This window comes from Drosophila persimilis, unplaced genomic scaffold, assembly GCF_003286085.1.
Source record: "Drosophila persimilis strain 14011-0111.01,24,50 unplaced genomic scaffold, DperRS2 tig00000000-arrow-pilon, whole genome shotgun sequence".
NCBI lineage: Eukaryota > Metazoa > Arthropoda > Insecta > Diptera > Drosophilidae > Drosophila > Drosophila persimilis.
The window spans coordinates 27,699,502-27,723,583 of NW_020825288.1; the positions used below are offsets into that span (position 1 = coordinate 27,699,502).

The 24,082-nt window shown below is 42.9% G+C and overlaps 4 protein-coding genes across 5 annotated transcripts in view; 3 read left to right on the forward strand and 1 right to left on the reverse strand.

Annotated features, from left to right (window-relative positions):
* The first annotated feature begins 165 nt into the window (after window positions 1-165).
* Window positions 166-4,515, forward strand: LOC6594197 (synaptotagmin-4). Its single transcript, XM_002019469.2, has 5 exons — window positions 166-270; window positions 924-1,034; window positions 1,328-2,538; window positions 2,626-2,700; window positions 2,777-4,515. The coding sequence occupies exons 2-5, from the start codon at window positions 992-994 to the stop codon at window positions 2,894-2,896; spliced, it is 1,449 nt and encodes a 482-aa protein (XP_002019505.1). The 5' UTR covers window positions 166-270; window positions 924-991; the 3' UTR covers window positions 2,897-4,515.
* Window positions 4,516-4,711: 196 nt separating this feature from the next.
* Window positions 4,712-6,801, forward strand: LOC6594198 (modular serine protease). The gene is made up of 4 exons (XM_002019470.2): window positions 4,712-4,763; window positions 4,966-5,260; window positions 5,320-6,354; window positions 6,407-6,801. Exons 1-4 carry the CDS (start codon window positions 4,724-4,726, stop codon window positions 6,678-6,680), a joined length of 1,644 nt encoding a protein of 547 aa, XP_002019506.2. The 5' UTR covers window positions 4,712-4,723; the 3' UTR covers window positions 6,681-6,801.
* Window positions 6,802-7,446: 645 nt separating this feature from the next.
* Window positions 7,447-24,082, reverse strand: part of LOC6594201 (zinc finger protein rotund) — a 34,825-nt gene continuing 18,189 nt past the window's right edge. Inside the window, exons 1-4 of one of the 2 annotated variants that reach the window (XM_026994936.1) lie at window positions 11,012-11,075; window positions 9,490-10,353; window positions 8,279-9,344; window positions 7,447-8,202 (exon numbers count right to left, since the gene is read on the reverse strand). In XM_026994936.1, coding sequence (XP_026850737.1) covers window positions 7,886-8,202; window positions 8,279-9,344; window positions 9,490-10,278 — 2,172 coding nt within the window. In that variant the 5' untranslated portion in view covers window positions 10,279-10,353; window positions 11,012-11,075 and the 3' untranslated portion in view covers window positions 7,447-7,885. Of the gene's footprint in view, window positions 8,203-8,278; window positions 9,345-9,489; window positions 10,354-11,011; window positions 11,076-24,082 lie in introns of those variants that run through there. The other variant, XM_026994935.1, reaches the window with a different exon arrangement.
* LOC6594200 (GTPase-activating protein RacGAP84C) lies at window positions 11,372-20,568 on the forward strand. The gene is made up of 4 exons (XM_026995398.1): window positions 11,372-11,417; window positions 19,167-19,572; window positions 19,628-20,429; window positions 20,486-20,568. The coding sequence occupies exons 1-4, from the start codon at window positions 11,372-11,374 to the stop codon at window positions 20,507-20,509; spliced, it is 1,278 nt and encodes a 425-aa protein (XP_026851199.1). The 3' UTR covers window positions 20,510-20,568.

Genomic DNA, 24,082 nt, shown 5'->3' on the forward strand with positions numbered 1-24,082 from the left:
CTGCAAAACTCCAGATTATAGCAGCCAGCCACCCCTATGCTTCAATAAGACGTCACAGGTTTCTTCAACCCCCGCTCTCAGACAGCACACAGCCCACACAAAAAGGCACTCTTTCCGCGGAGAGCGCCTGCGCTGGTTTAACGATTTCCAAGCGGACCGAACAGAGGTAAAATAAAGTACCTCTGAGTGGAACTACGTTCTAGTATTGTTGTTTTCGCCAAGCCTGGGCATTGAAAGTGGAAAAATATTTGTAAAGGTTTTGATAAAAAAGTAAGATAGTAATATGTAATAATACTAGTTAAGAATTTACTTTGTGTTTGAGAGTTGAGAACTTCCAAAAAGTGATATGAAACCAAAGAAAAGTAGAGTCATGTATGCTTTGAAAAAAAAAAACAAATAGATAAGAAAACTCCTGGTGTGCTTCATGATATTAATATTAATACGAATGGAATTCGACTTTTTATGAGGATTTCAAAAAGAACATATTTTAATTTAAACTCGAAAGATATGAAAAGATTAAGAAAAAAAGAAAAAAAGTGAACCCCAGTGAATATGCGGGGGCTGTGATGATTCATGCGTGCACCCAAGCACCCAGGCACCCAGTCGAGAGCACCCATATATGTACTTAGCGTGCGTGTGTATGGCAGGAAGAGTATCATCTCCCTCTCTATCTATCTATCTCTCTCTCTCTTTGGCAACCTCAAGTAATGCAAATAACAACAAAACCCAACCATCATCAAGCATAACCTGGCAGCTGCTACCTACCTACTGCCGATGAAAAGAGCATACATTTGTGCGCAAAATCGATGTACGAAAATTTTTCACGTGCCACAAAAAAAAACACTTAAAGCCAGTCACACCAAAAAAAAGTTTTCTTACCAACTTTCCTCGTACAAAATGTGACTAATTGTTATTCCACACAGCTACGCAGCAACTTCCAGAGGGAAGAAAAATCTAAGAGAGGCTGAAGCCGAATCCGAATCCATTAAAAATGGCTGAAGAATATATACCAGATGTCAGCATGATGGACACAAGTAAGTAACATATTGCATCTTTATTTGTGAGGTCCCTTTCCAAATCTACTCATTAGGAAGTTTCTTTGAGAGTTGCGAGAAGTTTTTTTTTTGAAACTTTTTCAATTCTCCTTAATGAATAATAAAATAAGGAAGAGATAGGAGGGACCTGGTTGATGTAACCTTTTTTTTGTGGAAGGCCATACAAATAGGTGGGATTTTCTGTTAGTACTTAGACATGTAGGAGTTTTTATACAGTGGTGTTGAACTTTTTCAATTTATTCCCTAACATCTTGTGCTCTGTTTCCTTTTAGTTTTGCCCGCCATATTGGGACTGACGGCAGCTGCAGTCCTGTCGTCGGTGGCCTGCATCTGTGCCAAACAGATGCGCATTCGGAACAAGAAGCAGAACCATCATGATGCCTCATTCCCATTCCAACCGACCCGACGGCCGACCGCAGTTCGATCGCCCAGCGGCCAGCCGCCGCATTATCTGAAGAAGTCTCCATCGCCAACGAACGGCAAGCAGATGGGTCTGCTGTCGCCCATGCAGGACCAGTCGACCTCACCGACCGCACCACCGAATATGAAATACACCGAAGAGGATGAGGTACCCATGCAGCAGGAACAACAACAACAACAGCAGCAGGCTCAGCAGCATCAGATGGGAAACAAGCTGACGGTTGTGGATGGAAACGGGATGAAGCAGTCGCTGCACAATCATCACCATTCGCCGGTGGAGACGATTGCCAATGGAAATGTGACAATCACCTTGGACGACCATGCACTGACCAACGGCAAGGAGCTCGTGATAGCCGATCAGTATGGAAAACTGGGAACAATCTACTTCAAGTTACGCTATCTGGCCGAGAGGAATGCCTTGATGGTTTCGATCATTCGCTGCCGCGGATTGCCCTGCAAAGGCGGATCGGGCGGCACCGGCGACATACCCACTGGCATGAACGGACGCACACAGGCGGCCACCGATCCCTATGTGAAGCTACAACTGTTGCCCGACAAGCAGCACAAAGTGAAGACCCGCGTGGTGCGGAATACCCGGAATCCAGTGTACGACGAGGACTTTACATTCTACGGCCTGAACATCAACGATCTGCAGAACATGTCGCTGCACTTTGTCATACTCAGCTTTGATCGGTATTCGCGGGACGATGTGATTGGCGAAGTGGTCTGCCCATTGTCCTCCATTGAGATCGGTGACATTTCCAAGGAGGCCCTCTCCATCAGCAAGGAGATCCAGCCGCGCAGCCTAAAGATACGTGCCCAGGGACGAGGCGAGCTTTTAATCTCTCTCTGCTGGCAGCCGGCTGCCGGACGCCTGACTGTGGTGTTGCTCAAGGCCCGGAATTTGCCCCGTATGGATGTCACAGGTCTGGCCGATCCCTACGTGAAGATCTATCTGTTGTACAATGGTCAGCGCATTGCCAAGAAGAAGACGCACGTAAAGAAGCGCACTCTGAGCCCAGTATTCAACGAGAGTTTCGCATTTGATATTCCCGCTGCTGAGGTGAGTCAGGAAACACTCGTACAAATAGGGAGAGGGGAATTTTTATATTACTCTAAACATGTAAATGTATTTTTGTTGACATTCCAGGGCACTGGCGCCAGTCTGGAGGGCGTCTCCCTGGAGCTGATGTTACTCGACTGGGATCGCGTGACCAAGAATGAGGTAAGTTCAGGGTTAAGTTCGGACTCGTTCTCTGACTAATGCCAAACTAATTGCTTGGGTTCTTGTTGGGGCTTAGGTCATTGGTCGCCTGGAGTTGGGCGGACCGACATCCAGCAGCACCGCCCTGAATCACTGGAACGAGGTGTGCAACTCCCCACGCCGCCAGATTGCCGAGTGGCACAAATTAAACGAGTAATTGAGATGCGTGCAACTACAACCACCGCCTGGAACGAGTGCAGCCCCGGCGCTGGCGCCATTTTTGGAGAAGAGAAGCCAAGCAGGAAAACGGACCCGAGAGTCATACGATTCATGAGTATGAGCTCGCTTGCTATTCATTTATGATTCGTTTTCTATATAGCATATAATTTTATATATTTTTTATTTTTATAATTTGTTAAAAATTTTGTTCCCTTAAAATCGCTTAAGTTTGTATGCGAGGCATACACCCAAAAAGAGATGTGGAGCAGAATTATAATTATAATATTTACCAAAACCCAAAGCCCCTAAGTAAATTAAATGTATTAGAAAATGTTTAGGACATAAAAATGCATGTAAGTGTAAGATAATTCCACGACATCTTAATCGTAATATATATAAAGGAAACAGGTCAACCTACGTTTATATGTATGTGTAATGGACACCGATTATGTTGCTGTATAGAACCTGAATTCTCCGCTTTAAAAATCTGGATTGTTTGCTATTGTTTTCCATATCAATCGATTGAAGAATAACCATTAAATGTGCCCACCATGAAGCCGTTTGCATCGAGAAAATGAATTGGATTTTCATGATACAAAATATTAATCCCCAGGCATATTAACATGTATAATATATTTATGATATAATACCCCTAACTCTTAAGCATAATTCTTTGAGTACACTGTTTTTTTCTCACTATTTGTTTTTTTGCGGCTTTCTGTTCAATTGTAAAGAAATAATGATCCGAAACAGCACCGACAGAAAGCTCTCAAAGTGTCTCCAGATGGTAGATCGATCCAAAAAAAAATTGCTTACTGCTTAACACTTTATACGTACGTATTCTTAAAAAATGAAAACATTAAAGATTAAAATAGATGATGAAACCTAATTGAATCTAGAGACGGACACGCAGCTGAATGCTTAGCACCAAAAAGATACAAAAATCCACACACCCACAAACGAAAAAACAAAAAAAAGCGACGGAAATTCACCAAATAAAAACACAATACGATACAATAATTTAAGAAAAACATAGGACATGTAGAAAGCAAAAATACTTATAGCATATGTATTCTAGAGTATACATAAAACCCACGAATAGCTCAAAAACCGAACGCAATAATCACTCGAATGTGTATCTCTTGGCATTACTTATAAAGATCCCATCCCACACAAAGACAAAGCATAGCTTGAAGAAAATGCGACACACCACACACATTATCCAGCGTACTGAATGCAAATTATGAACAACTTATACTATGATAGATCTATACAGACATCAGCCTGCGCTTTTACGTATATTTTGTAAGATGAATGCTCGAGCATGAACTCCCAATTATAGATGTATCTACATACTTACATACCGCATAAAGATATACAACCATAGAAAATATACATAACTTAAATTTGTGTCCACTCAAAACTTCAATTCGTCTAAAAGGGAAAACAATAATAATTAATGGTGGCAGTAATCGATTCATATGTATGTCATGGAACCCCCAACTTACTCGTATATATGAGATGTGTATAATTCTATATTATAATGAAATAGTAATTGTAAGCAAACAAACATCAAATGGTTAATTTCAGTAAATAAAAAACATATACAAAATACAATTGAGAAGCGTCTTGCAATAAGGAAGCAATTTTCTATATATATTGTAATTCTCTACTGATAGCATACAGATTCCATCCCAAGTCGCGTATTCATCTCATCTTATCAGTTCGTTTTTAGCTCTCGTCGTGATCGGACCAATTATACTGCTGCTCTGTGGTTCATTTTCAATATATTCTATATATTTTAGATAAAGCTACGATATCTGCTATGAAAGTGATTACCGTTTTGTCATTTTTATGTCTCATAGGTAGGGTGGAATATGGAAGAGTGCTTGCGAATATCTTGAATTGTGTTCTTGAATACCAAAGGTTATCATTATGCGGTTAATGACAGCTGGAATACACATATATTTACATATGTGCTGCTGTTCTTTAAATAGAGTTGCTGATAGAGAATTTTCAATGATTGCAATTATTTAACGTCCATTTGTTCTATAATGATTTCTCAAGGATTCGCATTTCAATGCCTCACCAAAACCAATGAGCCCATTCAGGAGATTCAGATATGCAATGGAATTATTGACTGCGTGGATAAAAGCGACGAAATGTTCGAGTTGTGTTTTAATAACACCTGCGATGATGAAAAATTATTTCGCTGTACCTACGGCGGCTGTTTGGATATAGCGAGAAAATGTGATCAAATCACTGATTGCTGGGATTCCAGTGATGAAAATCCATTGGAATGCCAGAACGATGAATACTTGAATGCACTTTACGATGAGATAGATAGGAGAGAAGACTGCGAGTGAGTCGGTAGGAGGGATAATTTCGGGATGTATAATGTCTGAATCCAATTAACTTCAGGGGCCAACTCAGTTGCCAGGAGAAGTGCGTAAACTGGAGTCAGGTGTGTGATGGCCAAATCGATTGCCAGGATGGTCTTGATGAGAATAGCACTCTGTGTTCAAAAATCGACTGTCCGCATCCATCATTCAGATGCCTCTATGGCGGCTGCATCAGTGCTGCTGCCTTGTGCAACCACATACCAGATTGCTTTGATGCCTCTGATGAGCTGCCAGGAATATGTGTCAAAATAATGGGGAAAGAGCCTCCAGTAGGGCCAGAAGCAACAGGAGGGCCAGAAGTAGCAGGAGATACGCAGCAGGGTCTGACACTTACGTGGGAGGTGAGGCACTGCAGGCTAGAGGATCAATCGGGATCCCTGATTGCGAAGAATTACCTGGGCAGCACCACCTATCAGACCAATTCGACGGTTCGCGACCAGACCGTAGTGACTCTCAGTTGTTCCTACGGCCATGTCCTGATCGGGGAGCAGAAGAACATTTGCATTGGCGAAAAGTGGCAACACGAGCTGGCCAAATGCGTGCCCCACTGCGAGCAAACCGGCAATATCCTGCACGAGGGGCAGTGCACTCGCCAAGGACGCCTGATTGACTGTGATCAGGCCGTGCTGCCGATGGGGACCCGAATGGTAGTTTCCTGCAGCTCTGGCTATGAGGCGAATGAAAAATCCGGTGTACAAGTGTGTCATGGAAATGGCAGTTGGGTCGTGGAGGAGGAGTTGCCCAAATGCGAACCCATCTGTGGTGTGTGGAAATTGAAGGACAAGGCCAAGGAGCAGGCCCCCCCATGGATGGTTAGCATTTTTCAGCGCGGCCTTGAGCCTCTGTTTGAGTTTCGATGCCTGGCCACCATTCTGTCACACTATGTACTGATTACATCGGCGGAATGCTTCCAACATAAAACGATCAAGTTTGCTTTAGCCACAGAGCCAGTGCTCTATACGGTGGCCGAGGGCCAGGCCTATACGAGCACCTTCTGGACAAACGACGAACATGGCTACAAGCTCCACAACGTATCCTTTATACACAACGTCACGTAGGAGAGAAATATCCATACCTTAGCGATTTCTAACATTCTCATCTTTCAGGGAAACTAATTATTCCTTGGCCTTGGTGCAGTTGTTGCAACCGCTGGAATTTAGTGTGCGAGTGCGTCCCATTTGCCTGTCCAGTGAAACGCCCAGCAAATTGGTGGAGACTAATGGGACGATGATGGGTGAGGCGATCGTCAGCGTCGATGAGTCCAATCGATACGAACTTACTCAAATTTTGGCCAGCAAAACGGACAAGTATAACATAAGTGACTTCATTGAACCCATACGAAATTATATAGCCGAGTGCCAAGAGAGGGGAAACATTTAATTCACTTTATTATGGGTTGCGTTTTCGTGGTTACTCAGAAATCAATGTACATGTACAACTGAAGGAAACACACACCTACTATTGACAATTATACTCGTATATTGTATGTATTTATAGGCAATTGTTTAATGTTTCTATTTAAATGTGTTCCGATTTCGATTCGCTATTCACTTTGCTGCCTGGATCCATTCATTACATTGAGATTGCATTCTGGAGTTAAACACTATCTATTAGTAGGTTATTTCTTGATAAATTTAAATTTAAATTACAATTACAATTACTTTATTAAATAATACATTACATTTGATGTTGCTATACTCGTATTTTAGATTTAGTTTTTTAGTTTTTTGTCTGCCATTTAGTATGAATTTTTTTATAGGACACATTCAGTTTGCTTAGTAACTGCTGTAAAAACGTTTTTTCTCTCGCATCTACAATGTACGTCTGGTTTGTGGTTTGTTTGGTTTTTTCTTTAATTTTGATCACTTCAGTCTTTCCAAAAAGTATTACAACATCTCTATTTTCTTTTTTGCAATTGCCAACATATAATTAGAAAATGTATTAGTTCTTTCAAAATAGTTTTCTTGTATCTATCGCATAGTTCCATCTATAGTTGTAAACACATTTGATTTTCGTGAAATTTGTGTGTGCTCTTATATACTTATGTCGGAAAAGTTTCTTTCAGAAATCTTTCTGTATTCAATACGGAAATACACCTAAACAAATATATATAGTATATGTATGAATGTAAATTACGTTTTGGAATAAGTATCCTTTAGGTTCATATATATGTACATATATATCGGTTTTAGTTTGCAGTTGCTATTTGATTCAAGACTGCGAGATCCGTTTGTGCATTCAAATATAAATACATTTTCCATTCAATTCTATATTTACATGGTCTGCAATCGACGAGGTCTGTGGAAAAGAGAACTAAGCTTTTGGATGGTTTAGAAGATTCAGAATCCGTATGTTTAGAGTCAGGAGTTATCGTATAAACTTAGGTATGGACGGTGTTATTCAAATAAGAATACGTATCGTTGGCCATTTACAAAAAACTTAAACCAAATATAAGATCTAAGTGTCGCTTAGGCGCTAAGACTAACTACAAATCAATACTGTACAGGAATGCACGCCTCGTCAAATGATACAATTAATTTGAGTAGTAATGTGGATAATTACCAAACTTAAAAGTAGGACCCTAGCTACCCTTTCTCCTTCCCCGGACCGACACTCACGCCCAGCAGATGCTCCCCAGCCATCAGACCCGCCGGCTGGTGCGCATAGTTGCGGATCTGATGCAGCGAGATCAGCTGGTTGGGGAAGGCATTCGCATTGTTCTGGTTGACATTCTTATTGGGGAAACTGATGGCATCGTAGAGATAGGGTCGCTGGGCCATCGGATGGTGGCTCAGCGAGTTCAAGTGCGGCGGCATTGAGTTGATTGGCGTAAAGGCCGAATTGCTGGTGGTTTTCGTCAGGGATGCGGCATCATATGGACCCACAGCACTGGGTGTGGAGACTGTTTTGCAGAAAAAGAGAGCGACGTATGATGGGATGCTTTCAAGAATTATCTATTAATGGGAGTTTGGTCTTACCTATATCCTCCCTCACCGGATCGGGCATGCGATGATGTGGCTGCAACTCTGGTCCATGGCCATTGCTTTGGGCACTGTTTGGCGCCGTCGGCTGGACATAGTGACCCTCCATGCTGTGCTGCGGTGGTGGCTGCTGCTGCTGCTGCGGATGGTGATGATGCGGGGGCTGTTGCTGTTGCTGCTGTTGTGGCGGGACATGTTGCTGCGGTGGAACTCCGTGTTGCGGATGATGGTGATGCGTCTGATGTTGCTGCTGCTGTTGCTGTTGTTGCTGCTGCTGCTGTTGTTGCTGCTGCTGTTGTTGCTGTTGCTGTTGCTGCTGCTGTTGCTGGTGCATCACTTCCATGGCATTGGCAGCGGCAGCCGAATCAGGGCTCACCTTTGGCCAGTAGCTACTCTCGCTGGGGGCTATCGAAACCGGTGGCAGTCCCAGATTGTTGCGTTGGTGCTGGGCAGGATTGCTGGCTGTTGGAGGTCCCGTGGGTCCCCCTCCTGAACTGCCCGAAGCGGCGGCTGCAGCAGCGGCAGCAATGGCTGCTGCACTTCCCGGCGCAATCGGTGGCCGCTTGTCCGTGCGCTCTGCATGCTTCTGCATGTGCTTCGTCAGGTAGGTCTCCTGCGTGTACGACTTGCCGCAGTACTGGCAAATGTGTGTCTTCAGATGCTTGGACTCCTTATGCTTGGGTATGTGCTCCAGCAGCGAGGGCTCATCCGAGAAGCATTTGTAGCAGGAGTTGCACTTGAACGGCTTGTCCGTCTGGTGGCAGCGCGAGTGCGACTGCAGATTAGAGAGCTGGGAGAAGGCCTTCTGGCAGCCGGGATGGCGGCACTTGTACGGCTTGTCGCCCGTGTGGGTCCGTATGTGCTGCTGCAGGTGCGACAATTGGGTGAATTTTCGCTGACAGATCTCGCAGCGGTACGGCTTGATGCCCAAATGGATTCGCGTGTGCTGCGACAGATACGACGAGTTGGCAAAGGCCTTTGAGCACTGGGTGCACTTGTACGGCTTGGCCTCCCTCATATGAATCTGGGTGTGCAGCTGCAGATCCGCCTTGGAGCTAAAGATCTGGAAAGAGCATAGAGCAGAGCAGAATAAAGGTAAGTTATGGGGAAATCAAAGATGGGCAGGGAATATTGTTGCTGTTTGAAGGAGTTTCGATTCTTAATTCTAGAAAATCTGCAAATAAAAGTTTATATTTCCCTCCCTTCACCTTCGTATCCTTCACATCCAACTGTGTCATATGATGGGGCGAACTGGTGGAGGAGGAGATGCCATTACCAGGAGCCGCCGCTGTAGGTACAACACCGCCACCGGCTATAACAGGTGCTACTCCTGGCACTGCCACTCCACCTGTATTCTGGCCATTCCTCTCATTGATAGTTGCATTCTGCATCCGGATGCCGCCATTGTCCACACTATTGCTCGTCACGATGATGTGTTGATTGGGATTGGGATAGATGCGTGACTTGCGACCACGAGTGGATCCCGTGGGAGTATTCCCGGTTGCCGTGGAGCTGCCGCCGCCGCCGCTGCTGCTGCTCACGACAGCATCGTTCACGTGCTTCTGGCTGTTGGAGCCCGTTATCGCGGAGGAGGGCACACCACTGCTCTCTAGAGTGGTTATGCTCGGCTTCGGCTGTTGCACCAGTGGCTCCACTCCACCGCCACTCAGGTGGTACTGATGCTGTTGCTGCTGGTGTTGTTGCTGGTGCTGCTGCTGCTGTTGCTGCGGCGGCGGTTGATGGTGAGGCTGGTGTGGCTGGTGTGGCTGTTGACTATAGCTGAGAACGGAGCTCCTTAAATCGGCCGTATTCGAGAAGACACTAAGTGGACCCAAGGCCACTCGTTCGTTTAAACTGTTTCGCAAATGATCTATGGATCTATGAACTGCATGGGAGTAATCTCCGCCAGCGGGTGGTATCTCCCCAATCAGGGGAGAATTGTGATGGTAATCGAGGCCCCCTCCAATGGGTCGATATTCTATTAGACGTCCTTCCATTACACTTTTTATTTTATCACTTTTTTTGTTGAATCTGGTGTATTCTTTTATTAATTGTCTAAGCACTTATGATATCTGAAAAATTAATTCACTACAATCAGTTGGCTTACATGGCGTATACGTGATATCGACGATATTTTACTTTTATTTTGAGATTTTTTACAACTTTTTTGATTTAAAGTAGAAAAACACACAGTTTTTTTTTTAGTTCTGTTGAGTTCAAGTATTGAAAAAGTAATGAAAAAAAACGAATTTCGACACAAAAAAAGTTTGATAATTTTAAAAAGATTCCTAAAAACTTGTTATGACTGAAATAATACCTAACTTTGATCTGTTTTCGATAACATATTTTGTATGGTCGCTTTAGTTTTATTTTTATCTATTTGTGTCTTCATGATTAATTTAAAACTCATTTACACTGCTCAAAGCTTTTATGTACTTAAGTAGGTACTAAGAAAAATATATTGATGGCCCTTAAAAATAATCTAAATTCCTATATATATATGTAGATCCATTAATATTCTTTCAAATCTCATATTTTTCTACCAGTATTTATAGCTAATCTTCCCTAAAACCCAAACAATTTAAAAGCTACAGTCTTTACAAGAAAGCGAAGCGTGAAAATGTTGAATATCTTTTAACTCTCTGTTGACATTCTGCCACAACTGCCAAAGCCAATATTAAATAAAGGGAAAAATAACAGAAAGAAGAAAAAAGAAGAGGGCTGGGAAACCTGTGAGACGAGACCACAAAAACGCTTTGGTCTCGGCTGGCTGCACCGCGAAGCCGGAAAGGACTTTTTGTCTTTGCTTTTGTTTTCCTAAATCTAACGCTATTCCGCTATTTTTTCCACCGAGTTCACTTTTTATTTCGCATTTTCAATTGCTATGCCTGTTCACATATTTTTTTTTGCCGCAACGCTTTTGGCGCGACGGAAGTATTTTTTCCACACGAATTTGACTTGTATTTGACTTTTTAGCACGCGTTTTCCGCTCTTCAGCTTTTCTATTTTCTATGCGTTTTTTCATCTTTTTCTGCTGGCTTCGATTAGATTTTTTCTATATATTTGTATAAACGTTGGCGGCGCGCAGACATGCCGCAGACATCCTGTGGACTTTTCCAGGTGAAAGTCCTCAATGGTTGGCCCGTTTTTGTTGTTCCATTTTGTAATGCTCCAATTTGAGATTCTCTAGTTCTAAGCGCGACAAATTATTCATTTATTTGTGGAGTATTTTATTTGTTTTTATTTGCATGTTTTTGTTTGCTTTTTGTGTAGCGTTTAGATTGAATTTGTAGACGGATTTTTTGTGTCCATGCACAACATTGACCTTGAACGGTGATTTGTGGGTTAGATTTAGCATATTTCGAAAAATGGTGGAGAAAAAACCAACTAGATTTGTCAACAGTTTTGGCATTTGACATGCAGATTGGGGGCGGACACAATTTCTGCGCTTTGCTTTAATTATAACAAGTGTTAATGCATGATTAACAAATTATTTATGGAATTGAAATGCAAGAGTTGAGAGGTTCTCTGAGATTTAATTGACATGGTAATACATAAGTGGAGGAGGAATTGCTGTGCTGTGTGAAATACGAGTCTGTGAAATGTGAACAGAATTTTAATGAATATTCTTTTCGTTAAATTCCTGCAATTAATTAATAGCTTATTGTATGGAGTTCCTTTTTATATTAGTACAGTTTAAAAGTGCTTTCTAACGAAATAGTGATTGTAATATGTTTCGATCGTAGTGGGTTTCAAAGCATTAATCTATGGCTATTAGGTAATCAATTTTTCATTCAATTTCCATCCAAAGAACTTCCTGTATAAATCTATCCCCACACTTTGTCTGGACCCAATCGCTGGACAGCGATTTCTTTCCTCGTTTATTGGTTAGCTAAATATTGACTTTTTTACGACACGGCCATTTAATTTATATAGCAGGCTGAGCAAACATTCAGTGTGTGGGAAAGTATATAAGCGGATTGCATATACATAATGTAACCCAGGCCTAAAACCAGAAAACAAAAAAGGAAAAACTGCATAAAAATCACAAAAATAAAAACGGAAAAATTGTATAAAACTGGGGAAATTATGATGCTCTCTGTCTGTGTTTGCATTTGCATTGGGGGTTTGAGTTTTGGTGTTTCGCTTCGGGTTTGAGTTCCTTTGGGGTTGAAGTTTGGGCTCTTTGGGGTCATCAGGGCTGTGTTAATGCGTAGTTTGGGGCTTTTAACTAATTAACATTTAGTGGTTTGGCAATATTTTCACTGGGGTTCTTCGTCCCCGTCCCCGTGCACATTCCCATCTCTTTCCTCGCGCATTGCGTGGGATGTTATTAATTGAAAAATGTGTAAAAAATTTGCGCGCTCTTTTATTATTCATAATTGTTTTTGTTGTTGCGTTTTTCTGGTTTTTGTTTAATTCTGATTAATGCATTTTTCACACTACTCTTTAGGTTTTTGTATCAACTTATGTGCACCGGCATCACTAAAAATATTTCCGCATTTTTACACTTTTTCTGCCACTTTTTGCACACAGTAGATGAAAAATGCATTGGCTTGATGTTATGCGATATAATTTTTATTTTTTTGTATTTTGGCGTCCAGTATCCTTTTTTACATCGCTGGTTTCTTATGCATTTTAATGATATTTAATTTCACATTCGCGATTGGAGTTTGTTTTGTCTGCCTGTTTGCACTAATCATTAATTAATTTCACATCACTTAAAATATGCAATTAATATTCCGTGTTGTCTCTTAATTAAAAATTATGTTTTGCAGCCTATTAGAAGCATACGCCCGTCTCTGCTCCGATTACCCGCGTAAACGATGTGCACGTCGCGCTAGTCTTTGATAAACTGATCGCTCGAACGAGGCCAGAGCATCGAATTCATGGCCAGAACAGGGAACAGTGAACACCGAACAGCGAACAGCCAACAGCCAACAGCTGGTCAAAAGGGTTTCACTAACGGCTCATTCCCTGGGAGCAGCCGTTTATGCCAATCTTACTGCTCTGCTCTTGCGGTGTGGGCCCGAAAAAGATCTTCTCAGCATATCAAATATCGAATCTGTTGCCCGAAAATCAGGCTGGACCAGCTCCGGAATCAGGTGTTTTCTGCTGCCCAATTAGTTTCGAGTTGATTGGATCCGCCAGGAGAGCAGATAACTCGGGTCTCGAGTTAGTCAAGTCAACTAGAACAATATTTGGTCAACGAGCTTATGGGATTATACTCACAAGAGTTTGGGCTAAGGACAAGGGTTTGATGTTCGAAAAGAATTTAAGTTGGGAAACGGGGTGACAAGTCAGCGAGCTTTGGAGATCAAAGAACTTGTAGGGAATAAAAGAGAACTTCCTATTTGATAAATCAAATATCAATAACAATGGTTTCAGAATTCTTAAGGAAATAGATTAAACGAAATTATAAAGTAGTCAAATGTTAAGACAATGTCAATGAAATAAATCCGAAAAAAGAATGTGATAAAAGGTACATCTATTAATTCAATTAAATCTAAACAAATGTAAGTTAAATGATTGATTTTTTTTCAAAATAAGCTTATGAAAATTCATATAAAAATGTACTACTTGTAAACGCTTCTAGAAGTCAAGTAAAAAGTATTAAAAATACTCAAATAAATGTATAAATTAATCTCGAAAGAAGTTCCGGACAATGGAAGTTAAATTATTTTGCATTTTTTAATACCCAAAGCCTACTAAAATGTATGACCTCAGTGGTAGTTCGATTGAACGTCTTTAAAGTGTACAATTTTAGATTTCTTTAAAATTTATGTGTAAGAAATTATGCTGTTTCGCGTACAGGTGGCGGCACTGGCTGTTTGAGATTTATCCTGACCTTGATATTGAACACAAGAAACAGCTGATATACTGTACAAACACAGACGCACAGACACACAGGGCGGCACAGAGGGGGAGACCGGCGAAGTACATTTATTATTTATATGAAAAGCCCGCCAGCTGCCTCACACACACACACCACACACACACATAGGGAGTGTGGAAAGCAAAACAAAGCCAGCTGCTGGCTGCTTGACTTTCTTCTTAGTGTCTGCACGTGACGACGACGACGATGATGCCAACGACCAAGACAAGGACGCATTGCGTTAGAAAAACTCGCGTATCCTTAACACACACACACACGTACAGAGATGGCAAGGAGAAAGCTACACACAGACACACACACATATAGCGTTTGATATTTTTTCTTGGCCAAACAATAAATAAACACACACTGCAAGGAAATCGAATGGAAAGAGCGCGCGCGAGAGACCGGTGTGAGAGAGCAGGAGGCGAAGCCGGAAAATGTCTAAAAGCGCGCACACGTTCCACCGGAAACGGAAACCGAAACCCAAGTCAAGAAAAAAATCGTCTTTCTCTTGCTGCCGCTGCTGTTGTTGTTGTTGTTGTGTTGCTTTCTTTCTTTGCGCCTTGCTGCTGCTGTTGCTGCCACCACTTTTTCTTTTGCTGCTACTTTTTCTTAACGCTGCCGTGAGAAGGCGGTAAAGGAGTACGAGGCCGGGCCGCAGTCCGAAGACGTTTGTGTAGTGGTTACTGTTATCATTGACGGTCTCGGTGTCGGTGTTGTCGGTGTCTCGGTCTCAAGGAACATGTTGCGCACACAGAAAAAACTAACGGCAGACTGAATGGAAATGTTGTTGGCGCGCCTTTGGACGGGTCTTTAGGACGAGCTTTAGCGAGCGGCCGAGCGGTTTTGGAGCAGGCAGCGCGTGCCGGAGCCGAGAGCACGATCCGTCACCAATGTAAAAACTCAACTAAAGCGATGATGAAAAAATCTGAAACAATATATTTTTGGGGGGCGCCAGCACCAGAACTCTCACACACACACACACACACGCAGATACAGATAGAGAGATGCAAAGCGAGGCGGCAGAGAGCTGCTGGCCAAAGCATCGACAGGCCGCAGAAGGCAGACAGACAAAACGCGCACTAACACCAACGCAGCATTTCAAAACGCAGCAGCAGCGGCAGCAGAGTCTGTGTACGTGTACGTGTTTATGTGTATGTGAATGTGTGGGTGGGTGGTGTGGCGGCCTCTCTTACTAAAGGCCGCCGCCGGCCGACACAGACAACAACAAGAGCCAGAGAGGCAGCAGCTACATCAGAAGGGGGATCAGGCAGCATCATGGGGAAAAACCCCACTCACACAAACACAATCAAGCGGTAAAAAAAAGCGGCGGCCGCAGCAGCAGCAGCAGCAGCGGCAACAACAACAAACTAAGCGAAAAGCAAAAAAAAAAACCGAAAAAAGTACGCCACACGCACACAGAGGCAAAAAAAAAGTTTTGGTTGCATAGGCGGCGGCGGCAGGCGCCGGCGTCGAAGCCAGCGCCAATGCTGGCGCTATTCAAATGCTGCGAAGCCGGCAGCGCAGCCACCTGCCAAAGCAGCAACATCAGCAGAGCGCCAACATTGACCCAAACCCAAAAAGAGGGGAATGGGGGTTGAAGGGGGCTCTAAAAAACGCGGAAAAAAATTGTGTAAAAAAATAAAAAGGGGAATTTTTGCGCCGGCGACAAACCCACGCACACACACACACACACAGCAAGAGAAAGGGAGGGGGAGAGAGAGAGAGATGGAGAGAGAAAGAGAAAGATAGAGAGAGACACCGACATGCCAGTACACTCATACCAATGCAAAGCGAAAATTTTTTCGCTGTTAGCCTTTGCCGCCCCAAATATCCTGTCTGCCCACCTCCCACTCCACCCACTCGTTTTTTGCATTTTGTTTTGTTCGACTTTGATGCGAGCGTTTGCTTTTTTTTATTGAGAGAGAGAAGAGAAACCAGATGGAGAGAGAAAGAGAGCGAATATTTTTTGACTTTGCAAAATGTGTTTTGGTTTTTGGCAATTTTTTGTTTAATTTTTTTTAAGCGCTGCTCAACAATTAACAGAATTATTTTCGAGATAAAACATTTGTTGCCATTGGGTGGCAAATTAATCAGAAATGTGCCCCCAATAAGTAGGCAGAGCTGTCTGCCTGTGGATGCGACTCGGTGCCTCATTTCTGTGGTTGCGCTTTCCAGCACTCAATCAGTCTGGGGAAAAAGGAATGTCCCAAAACAACTTGAGAGCAAATGCAAATGCAGGAAAAAAATAACCCAAACAGAATGGAAAAGAATGGAAAGGAGGAAGCAGCCCCGGCACACACTGGCACACACCGGCACACACCTCAGGCAGCCTCCGCCCTGACCTAAGCCACCGCGTTGGCTTAACTGCCAACAGCAACCACCTCACATCGAGCATTCAACCACCCACTCATCCATTCACCCATGCAACCCACACTCTCCCGCCCACTCTGACTCTTCTGCTGACGTCGACGCTTGTGTCTGACGTTGTCGACGTTGCTGCTGCTGCTGCTGCTCCTCCTGCTCCTGCTATTTCTAAGTTCTTTTTTTCGCATTGCAACCTTGCCTCAACTTCTTCTCAGCCACCCCATTCCACCTGCGCTCGGTCTCTCTCACTTTGCACATTTTTTCCAGAATTTTTTCCATTTCCATTCGCTGTGCATTTTTTTCTCGCAGCCGCCCCTTTAGTTTGTCCCTCTCTCTCCGCCTTCTTCTTTCCCACACCACCCATTTTTTTTCTTGCCACAGGAAATAAATTTTTTCCTTTAGCTCATGCCATCCCGCTTGCACGCTCTGCAAGGATGCTCTGTGCATTTTGACCCCCCCCACCCCATTCGCAAAACACAATCATTTTTTTGCCTGCCATTTCCCCAGGACCTCCCTCGGCCCCTTTAGGGGGATGAGTGGTGTTGCTGCTTTTGTTGCATTTGCTGTTGTATTTTCGCTTTTAGATTTTTGTTTTTTAGGTCTCTTTTTTTTGCTGTTTCTGTTGCTGCTGCATGTGTCTCGCTTCTCGATGGGGCAAGAGAATCTTGCAAAAAATTGCAGAGTTGCCATTGAAAAATATAATTTACTATAAATTGTAGAATTGGGTTAAACAATGTGCCAATTGTAGCAGAAGGTTGTACAGAAAAAGGATATTCAACTAAGATGGATATTTGATGATGAAATAGGGATAATTATGCTAGGTTAATTACAGATGGAGGATCATCTGTCTTTAGATATTGTTTTCCAATGGTAATTTTACTCTTTCTTTGAGAAATTACGTTTTGAAATGTATTCCATATATTTGCACCATTTGTGTAGTCTTTAAAAATGTACTTTTGTTACCACAACGTTCGGGTATCTAATAATTTTGTAGCAGCTGTAGTGCTGTTCAAAAACTTTTTTGATCGCTCAAAAGTCAACTCTGGCGTGTGTGAAAAATTAATTATCACCACGTGGCAACACTGTCAACGTGCTTTGATGCCATTTTTTAAGTATTCGTTTTTCGCTCGGCTCTGCTTCTTTTTTTTGCACATGTTTTGTTGCATGTCCAAGAATTTTTTATGCTGTTTTGTTTTTTGAATACGCAACGCAATGGACAGTCACACACATACACGCACAGATTGTACACTAACGTATTTACAAACACACACACATGCAAACGGTCATGGGTAGAAAAAGTACAAAAAAGTACATTTTGGTCGGAAGATGGAATGAGAGGGGCCTATACACAGGGGCTATGGCTAGGGCTGACTGCATGGGCTTATTGCGATGCGTGACTGGCATTTGTGGACTTTGAATACAAACAAAACAGTCACTCGAACACATAGATAGTACACACACACACAACACACACACACACACACACATGCAAGTGAATATCTGGATACCCCACACAAAGAGAAAGAGAGAGATATACACTCTCACTCACAGATAGAGAGCAACACTCTCACTCACACTCACATGTGCATTTCAATACGCATTAATAACTACGAATTCAATGTGGCGACCACTCCTCACTCATCCCCTCCCACACTCCACCCCAGTCATCACTCCGTACCCCGATCCCACCCCCCGTGACGCAGTCACACCGACACGGAAGCGGCGTCGCTGCAGCAGCTGACGCCTAAAAAACGACTACAAAAAATATAAAAATCAAATTCCCCGCCCTGTTCGTTAATTTCACTCTGGCAGGGCAGTCAAAAAAAAAAAAAAACATACGAATAACTGAACAATTATATTTCGTTTTGCAGGCACTCTCTCAGCTCTCAATACCTCCACCCACGGACTCCCAAAGATCTGAATAGATGGGGAACAGTAGAACCATTATCTTAACATGAAGATCAGACTCCCCTTCCCATTCGCAGTCTTCGATTGAGCCATTCCTATCTCTCCTGCAGTTTTTTCTATTTCTAGTTTTGTTTTTGAGCTTCAGCATATTTGCTTTCTGTTACGATATACATACACATCTATCCGTACAAATTCCGAATTTGGTTCCCATGAAGTTCAGTCCATTTTTTTCGTACAATATTTTTCCTGGTTGTTTTCCCTGTCTGGTGGCCGCAAAACGTTTTTCCATGAATTTTTCATCCATTTAGCGTTGCCATTGAGCCATTTTCAGGGCGCTTAGAATTCATTGATACTTTAGCAAATTGTTTTTTACAGGAGTTTTCCCTTTTATTTCGGTGGATTTGCAAGTTTGTAGCGTGACATTGAACCAGCAAAGAGGGGAAAGTTGGTTCTCTATTTATTGTAAAGACTTTAAATGAACTTGAAATCTGTATTTCAATTGGTTTAATATACAGAAAATTTTTATCAGTGGCATTTCTGTGGAAAATATGAAAGACATCAGCTTTTAAGCAGCAAGCAATGCTCCAATTACGGATAAAACATTTGAAATTTCCTGTAAACATACTCAGATAGCGATCATGTGTCAAACGAATGTTTGTTTATACAAAACATAGGAGTGTATTGCAGTAGGCTGACGGCGCAACGTCTAAATAAACAATTCGGAGCCAATAGATTCTGAGAAGCATAACGAAGCGAAAACCTTTCAGCCGCTGACTCAAAGCGGAGGTAAACGGCAACAACTGAAAAACAACAAACAGCTGGATTCAGAACGTTTTCTTGGACTTTTTCATTTGGTGCCCGAACGTCAAGCCATGCAGAGCAGAGTGGGATTGTTGAGGGAGTTTAGCTCCTACCATGATCTAACCGAACATTTTCGCATGTACAGATCTCAATCCATTGAGACGCTGGACAATGGCATTGACATGAATCCGAGTACCGGCGATGGACTGTCCAGAGATGGCCTGGACGACTGCTATACCACCTGCTCGCAGTCCCACTCCGGTCTACTGCGTGAGCACAATTTTAAGGTGAAGTCCAATTACTTCCACGTGGGCAACTGTGTTCACTGCGAGAAAAGGTGAGTCACAAATCGCGTCACTGGAGAGATCATCATCTCACTGTGCTCTCAATAGGATCGGCTTTGGAACGGCTTGCCTGCGTTGTCGGGCCTGTCCGCTGCGCTGCCACATCGGCTGCTCTCGCCAGCTGACAGTCAACTGCATCCCACAGCCGCAGATGAGCAATAAGCGTGGGAGCCTCAGTGATTATGCACCCACGGTGGCGCCCATGGTGCCGGCTTTGATAGTCCATTGTGTGACGGAGATCGAGGAGCGTGGGCTGCAGCAAGAGGGGCTCTATCGACTGTCCTCGACGCGGGAGAAGTGCAAGCAGTTGCGGCAGAAGCTGCTGCGTGGCAAGTGGACACCGCATCTGGGTAGCAAGGACACAAACACCCTGTGCTGCTGCATCAAGGAGTTCCTTCGCCGTCTGGTGCATCCCTTGATACCCATCTACCACAGACGCGACTTTGAGAGGGCCACGAGCCACAGTAATCCCGAGGAAGTGGAGGAGCAGGTCTATCACGTAATGCATATGCTGCAGCAGGCCCATCGCGACACTCTCGCCTACCTCATGCTGCACTGGAAGCGTGTGGCTGACAGTCCGAATGTAAGGATGTCTATCAACAATCTGGCCCTTATATTGGCCCCAACCCTGTTCGGTGATCTCGACCTGACGGTCGAGAATGTGACCACCTGGACCAAGGTGCTGAAGGAGCTGCTCCTGCTGCCACATGTCTTTTGGGTTCAGTTTCTGGAGGTGCAGCCTGCGCCTCAGTCCAGCGATTACACGGACGATGACCGGTATACACATAGACAATGGGATCACCATCACAACAGGCGTTGGAGCAATGTTAAAACCTATTTTAGATCTATGGTAAGTAGATATAGTCTGCACCTTGAAGCATTTATTAATGTTCTTCTGTATTGCAGGTGAATCTCTCCACAATCAGATGAATGATTGAATTTAAGCTCGAAAAAATTACACGTGAAAACATCTGCTCAAAATCATTTTAAATTACGTTAAAACTATAAATTTGAAATTAAATTAAATTTTTTTTTTTATGATTTCGTTATGAAGTTTTCCAAATAAAATAAGAACGCAGTTGGAAATCATTTTCGCCAGATATAAATAATATAGCATGGCCCAAAGCTTGGTAAGCTATCGACAATATATTTGGAATATTGAAACATTTATTAAAATTTTAAATTGAATTTCCACTTTTTTAGCTGAATGTTGATTAATTCCCCAACCTAAAGCGAGGGCAAAAAGCGATGTAAAAAATTAATAATTTCCATTTGGCCATACGAGTATTTATGTTTATGTGAAGCGTAAACCAAAACACAAAGTAAAATATTATGCCACCGATGGGTGTATGGAACGAAGCTATATAGAAAGAAGTGAAGGCGCTAAGAAAAAAGTTAGTTTGGCGTTTTAAAAACAATTTGCTGAGTGCTGGCAAAAAATGCGGTATGTTTGTATGTGTGTGTGGCCATTAAATGCAAAAAACAAGCAAAGCAAAACAAAGCACTCGAATGCGTTGGACGAGTGCATAAATAGACCCATACGCACACTCATACACACCACCACAACCATTGAGGGGTATAAAATAATGTATAATAAAATCAAAAATAAACCTAAAGCGAGACGGCGACAGAGTGCAATGCGATTCTGTTGCTAACCGCTAAAAATGGGCTGCAGTTGCAGTTGCTCCATCTGCCACGTTAACGTTAACCAAATGCTAATGCCACACACACGCACACACACTGATGATACCCAGTCAGGGGCAACTGCAACTGCAACGTGCACCAATACCGTGGCAGAAAAGTGCAGCGCACAAAAATAACAAAACAAAAAAAAGAGAAAAACAGAAAAATAAATAAGCAAAACAAAAATAAAAATAGTTTACATAATTCATGTATTATATCGGATCAAATTTTAATGCCTGCCGTAGTCCGGCCCCATGTGTGAGCTGCTGCTGCTGCAGCGGCAACAGAAGCGTTGCCTACTTGGGGGCGCGTGTGGGAAATTGTTTAACAAATGGCATGATTGCAATATATGCAAGTGTGTGCGTGTGCGTGTGCATGCATAATTCGCAGGCAGTTTTTACTTTATTTTTTAGACTTTTTTAGCCTATTTTTATTGTTAATTAAATGAGGGGAATAACAGACACAAGCCGCCGCAATTGTACCAGTACATATGTACAGGCATAACATGAGAGAGCGTGAGTGTGTGTATGTGTGTGCTGCTCTGACTATGCATTTGTATGGGTGGTTGTGCTTTGGTATGCGCAACAAATTTTTCACAATTTTTCTATTTTCTCAGCAGTTTTCCGCGTTGTGTATGTTGGGTCGAGAGCATTTTACGCTCGTTGTTTCGCATGTAATTCACTAATTGATAGTGTGAGCCCTTGCCCCCCCCCCACCCCATGGTCTCACCAACCTACACACCAGGCACCCACACCCCCTTATCCCCTTTAGCTGGCCACTCGTGTAATCGTGTTAGTGACTGGACACACACACACACAAACAGGAAATGTTGAAAGTGCAGCAAAGAAGAATGGTGGAAAAAAAGTAAATGCAAATGTCAAATAAAACTAAAAAATGCACGTTAAAAATAATAAAAGCGTATTATGCGTATGTGCGAGGGTGTGTGTGCAGAGGAGTCTCTCTCTCTCTCTCTCTCTCACACACACACACATACAGACACATGAGTGGCGTTGCGCTAATAATAACATGGTGCAAAAACCGTTGCATACTTTTATGCTTATTTCAGTTAATTCCACTGTTTTTTTTTTGCCCCCTTTGCTAGGCGTGTTCTATAATTTTATGTAAACCGTGTGGCGGTCGACCGAAACAAGTGGGCGCGGCATGCGGTCCATATACAGCGCGCCCTTTTATTTTAACCAAATAGTTATTTTTGTTTTTGTTCACAAGACAAATATTTTGTTACAAAAAAGGTTAGTGCAAGTACATGATTAATTTTAGTGCTAAAGGACTTAGGTTGAATGGCTAATGGAATTCAAAAATCAAAGCTATGCAGTGTGGAATTTATGCATAAAGGATTGGCGGTGCAAAGTACTTTTTCTCAATGACATTCCCATCACTTTGAAGCCCATTTAATCATTCCATTCGGCACAGTATCTCGCTGTTTCTGTTCCTGGTTAAAGTATTTATATTTCAGCAATTTCTGCATTCAATCTTTATTCTGATTCAATTTTTATTTTAAACAAATAATTTTAAAATATTATATATTCTTCGCGCTTCCCGCTGCTATGCAAAAAACATATAAAATGAAGACCCTCCTGACATGCGCCCCAAAAAATGGTGAACATAATTTTTTGGCCAACTCCATAAAAAGAAGAGGTGGAGATTGCAGTGCAAGGCTGCCCCTTCCCTCCATTTTCATTCGACACAAAAAACGATGCAAAGAAAGTGGCAGAGCCGAGTACACACTAACATGATAGGCTGGCTCTCACTCACACATAAGCGTGGGGCAGGGTACATACGGAATATGTGACCAGTGCCAGGGAAAAGCATAAAAAACGAAGAGCTGATGCTGGCTTTTTGTTCGGCCATCCCAATGTGCAGATGAGAGTGCCAAGTGTAGTAATTCCAATTGAGGCTGGGACTGGGTACCGAGCCGAGACCGAGGCCGAGGCCGAGTCCTGACTGCCAAAGTCCAGCTACAGGAGCAGCAACAGCAACAGCGGCGTCAGTGGCAGTGGCAGGATCGGAAAAAAAGAAAGTGTGGGTAATTAAAAAAGTAGCAGCAGCCGCTTTTGAGCGTAGAAACGCACTAATTTTCTGTAGTGCAACATACACACAGTAGTATGTGTGCCAAAGAGGAAACGCAAAATTGACACACTCATACAAGCACGCAATGGACAGCTCTCACACACACGGGAAAACGCATGCAGGCAGCTGGCAGAAGAAAAAAATGGGAGTGTAGCATACTTTTAGGCATGCTGCTATTTCACTTTGTCTCGCACAAATGAACACCTCTCCTAGGCTGGCCCCCTGCTACAGCCTTTTTCGCTTTTATATATATGTGTGTGTGTGCACCGCTCATCAGCGCTGCAAATTCTGTTAGCTCCGCACCGCAATTTGTGGGCATTGTGGGTGTGGCATATCTGGCCGGACACATCATTCGTCCAAAAATTCGTACTCTGTCAATGCTGGTGTTGTGCTGCACAACAAAACTGTAACTACAATACACTTTTTGTTCTTTCTTATTGTTTCATCTTTTTTGTGGCATACAGTAAGAGTTTCTTTTATTGCATAATTGAATACAGAAAGGTATTATGTTGTTCTGTAAACTGCAGCTACTGTAAAGATCTTTGTGATCTCTCATCAGATCTTGAGCCCACCCAAGGCTGTGTCCCACGCATATCGCTGACACTCTACCAGAGATTCCTTTCAGCTGCAGCAGCAGCAGCAGCAGCAGCATATTCTCACCTGTGGCAGCTGGCACCTGCCTTGCCCTTTGCGAGTGTTCTGCCACAAATAACCGTTAAAAAACAATAAGCT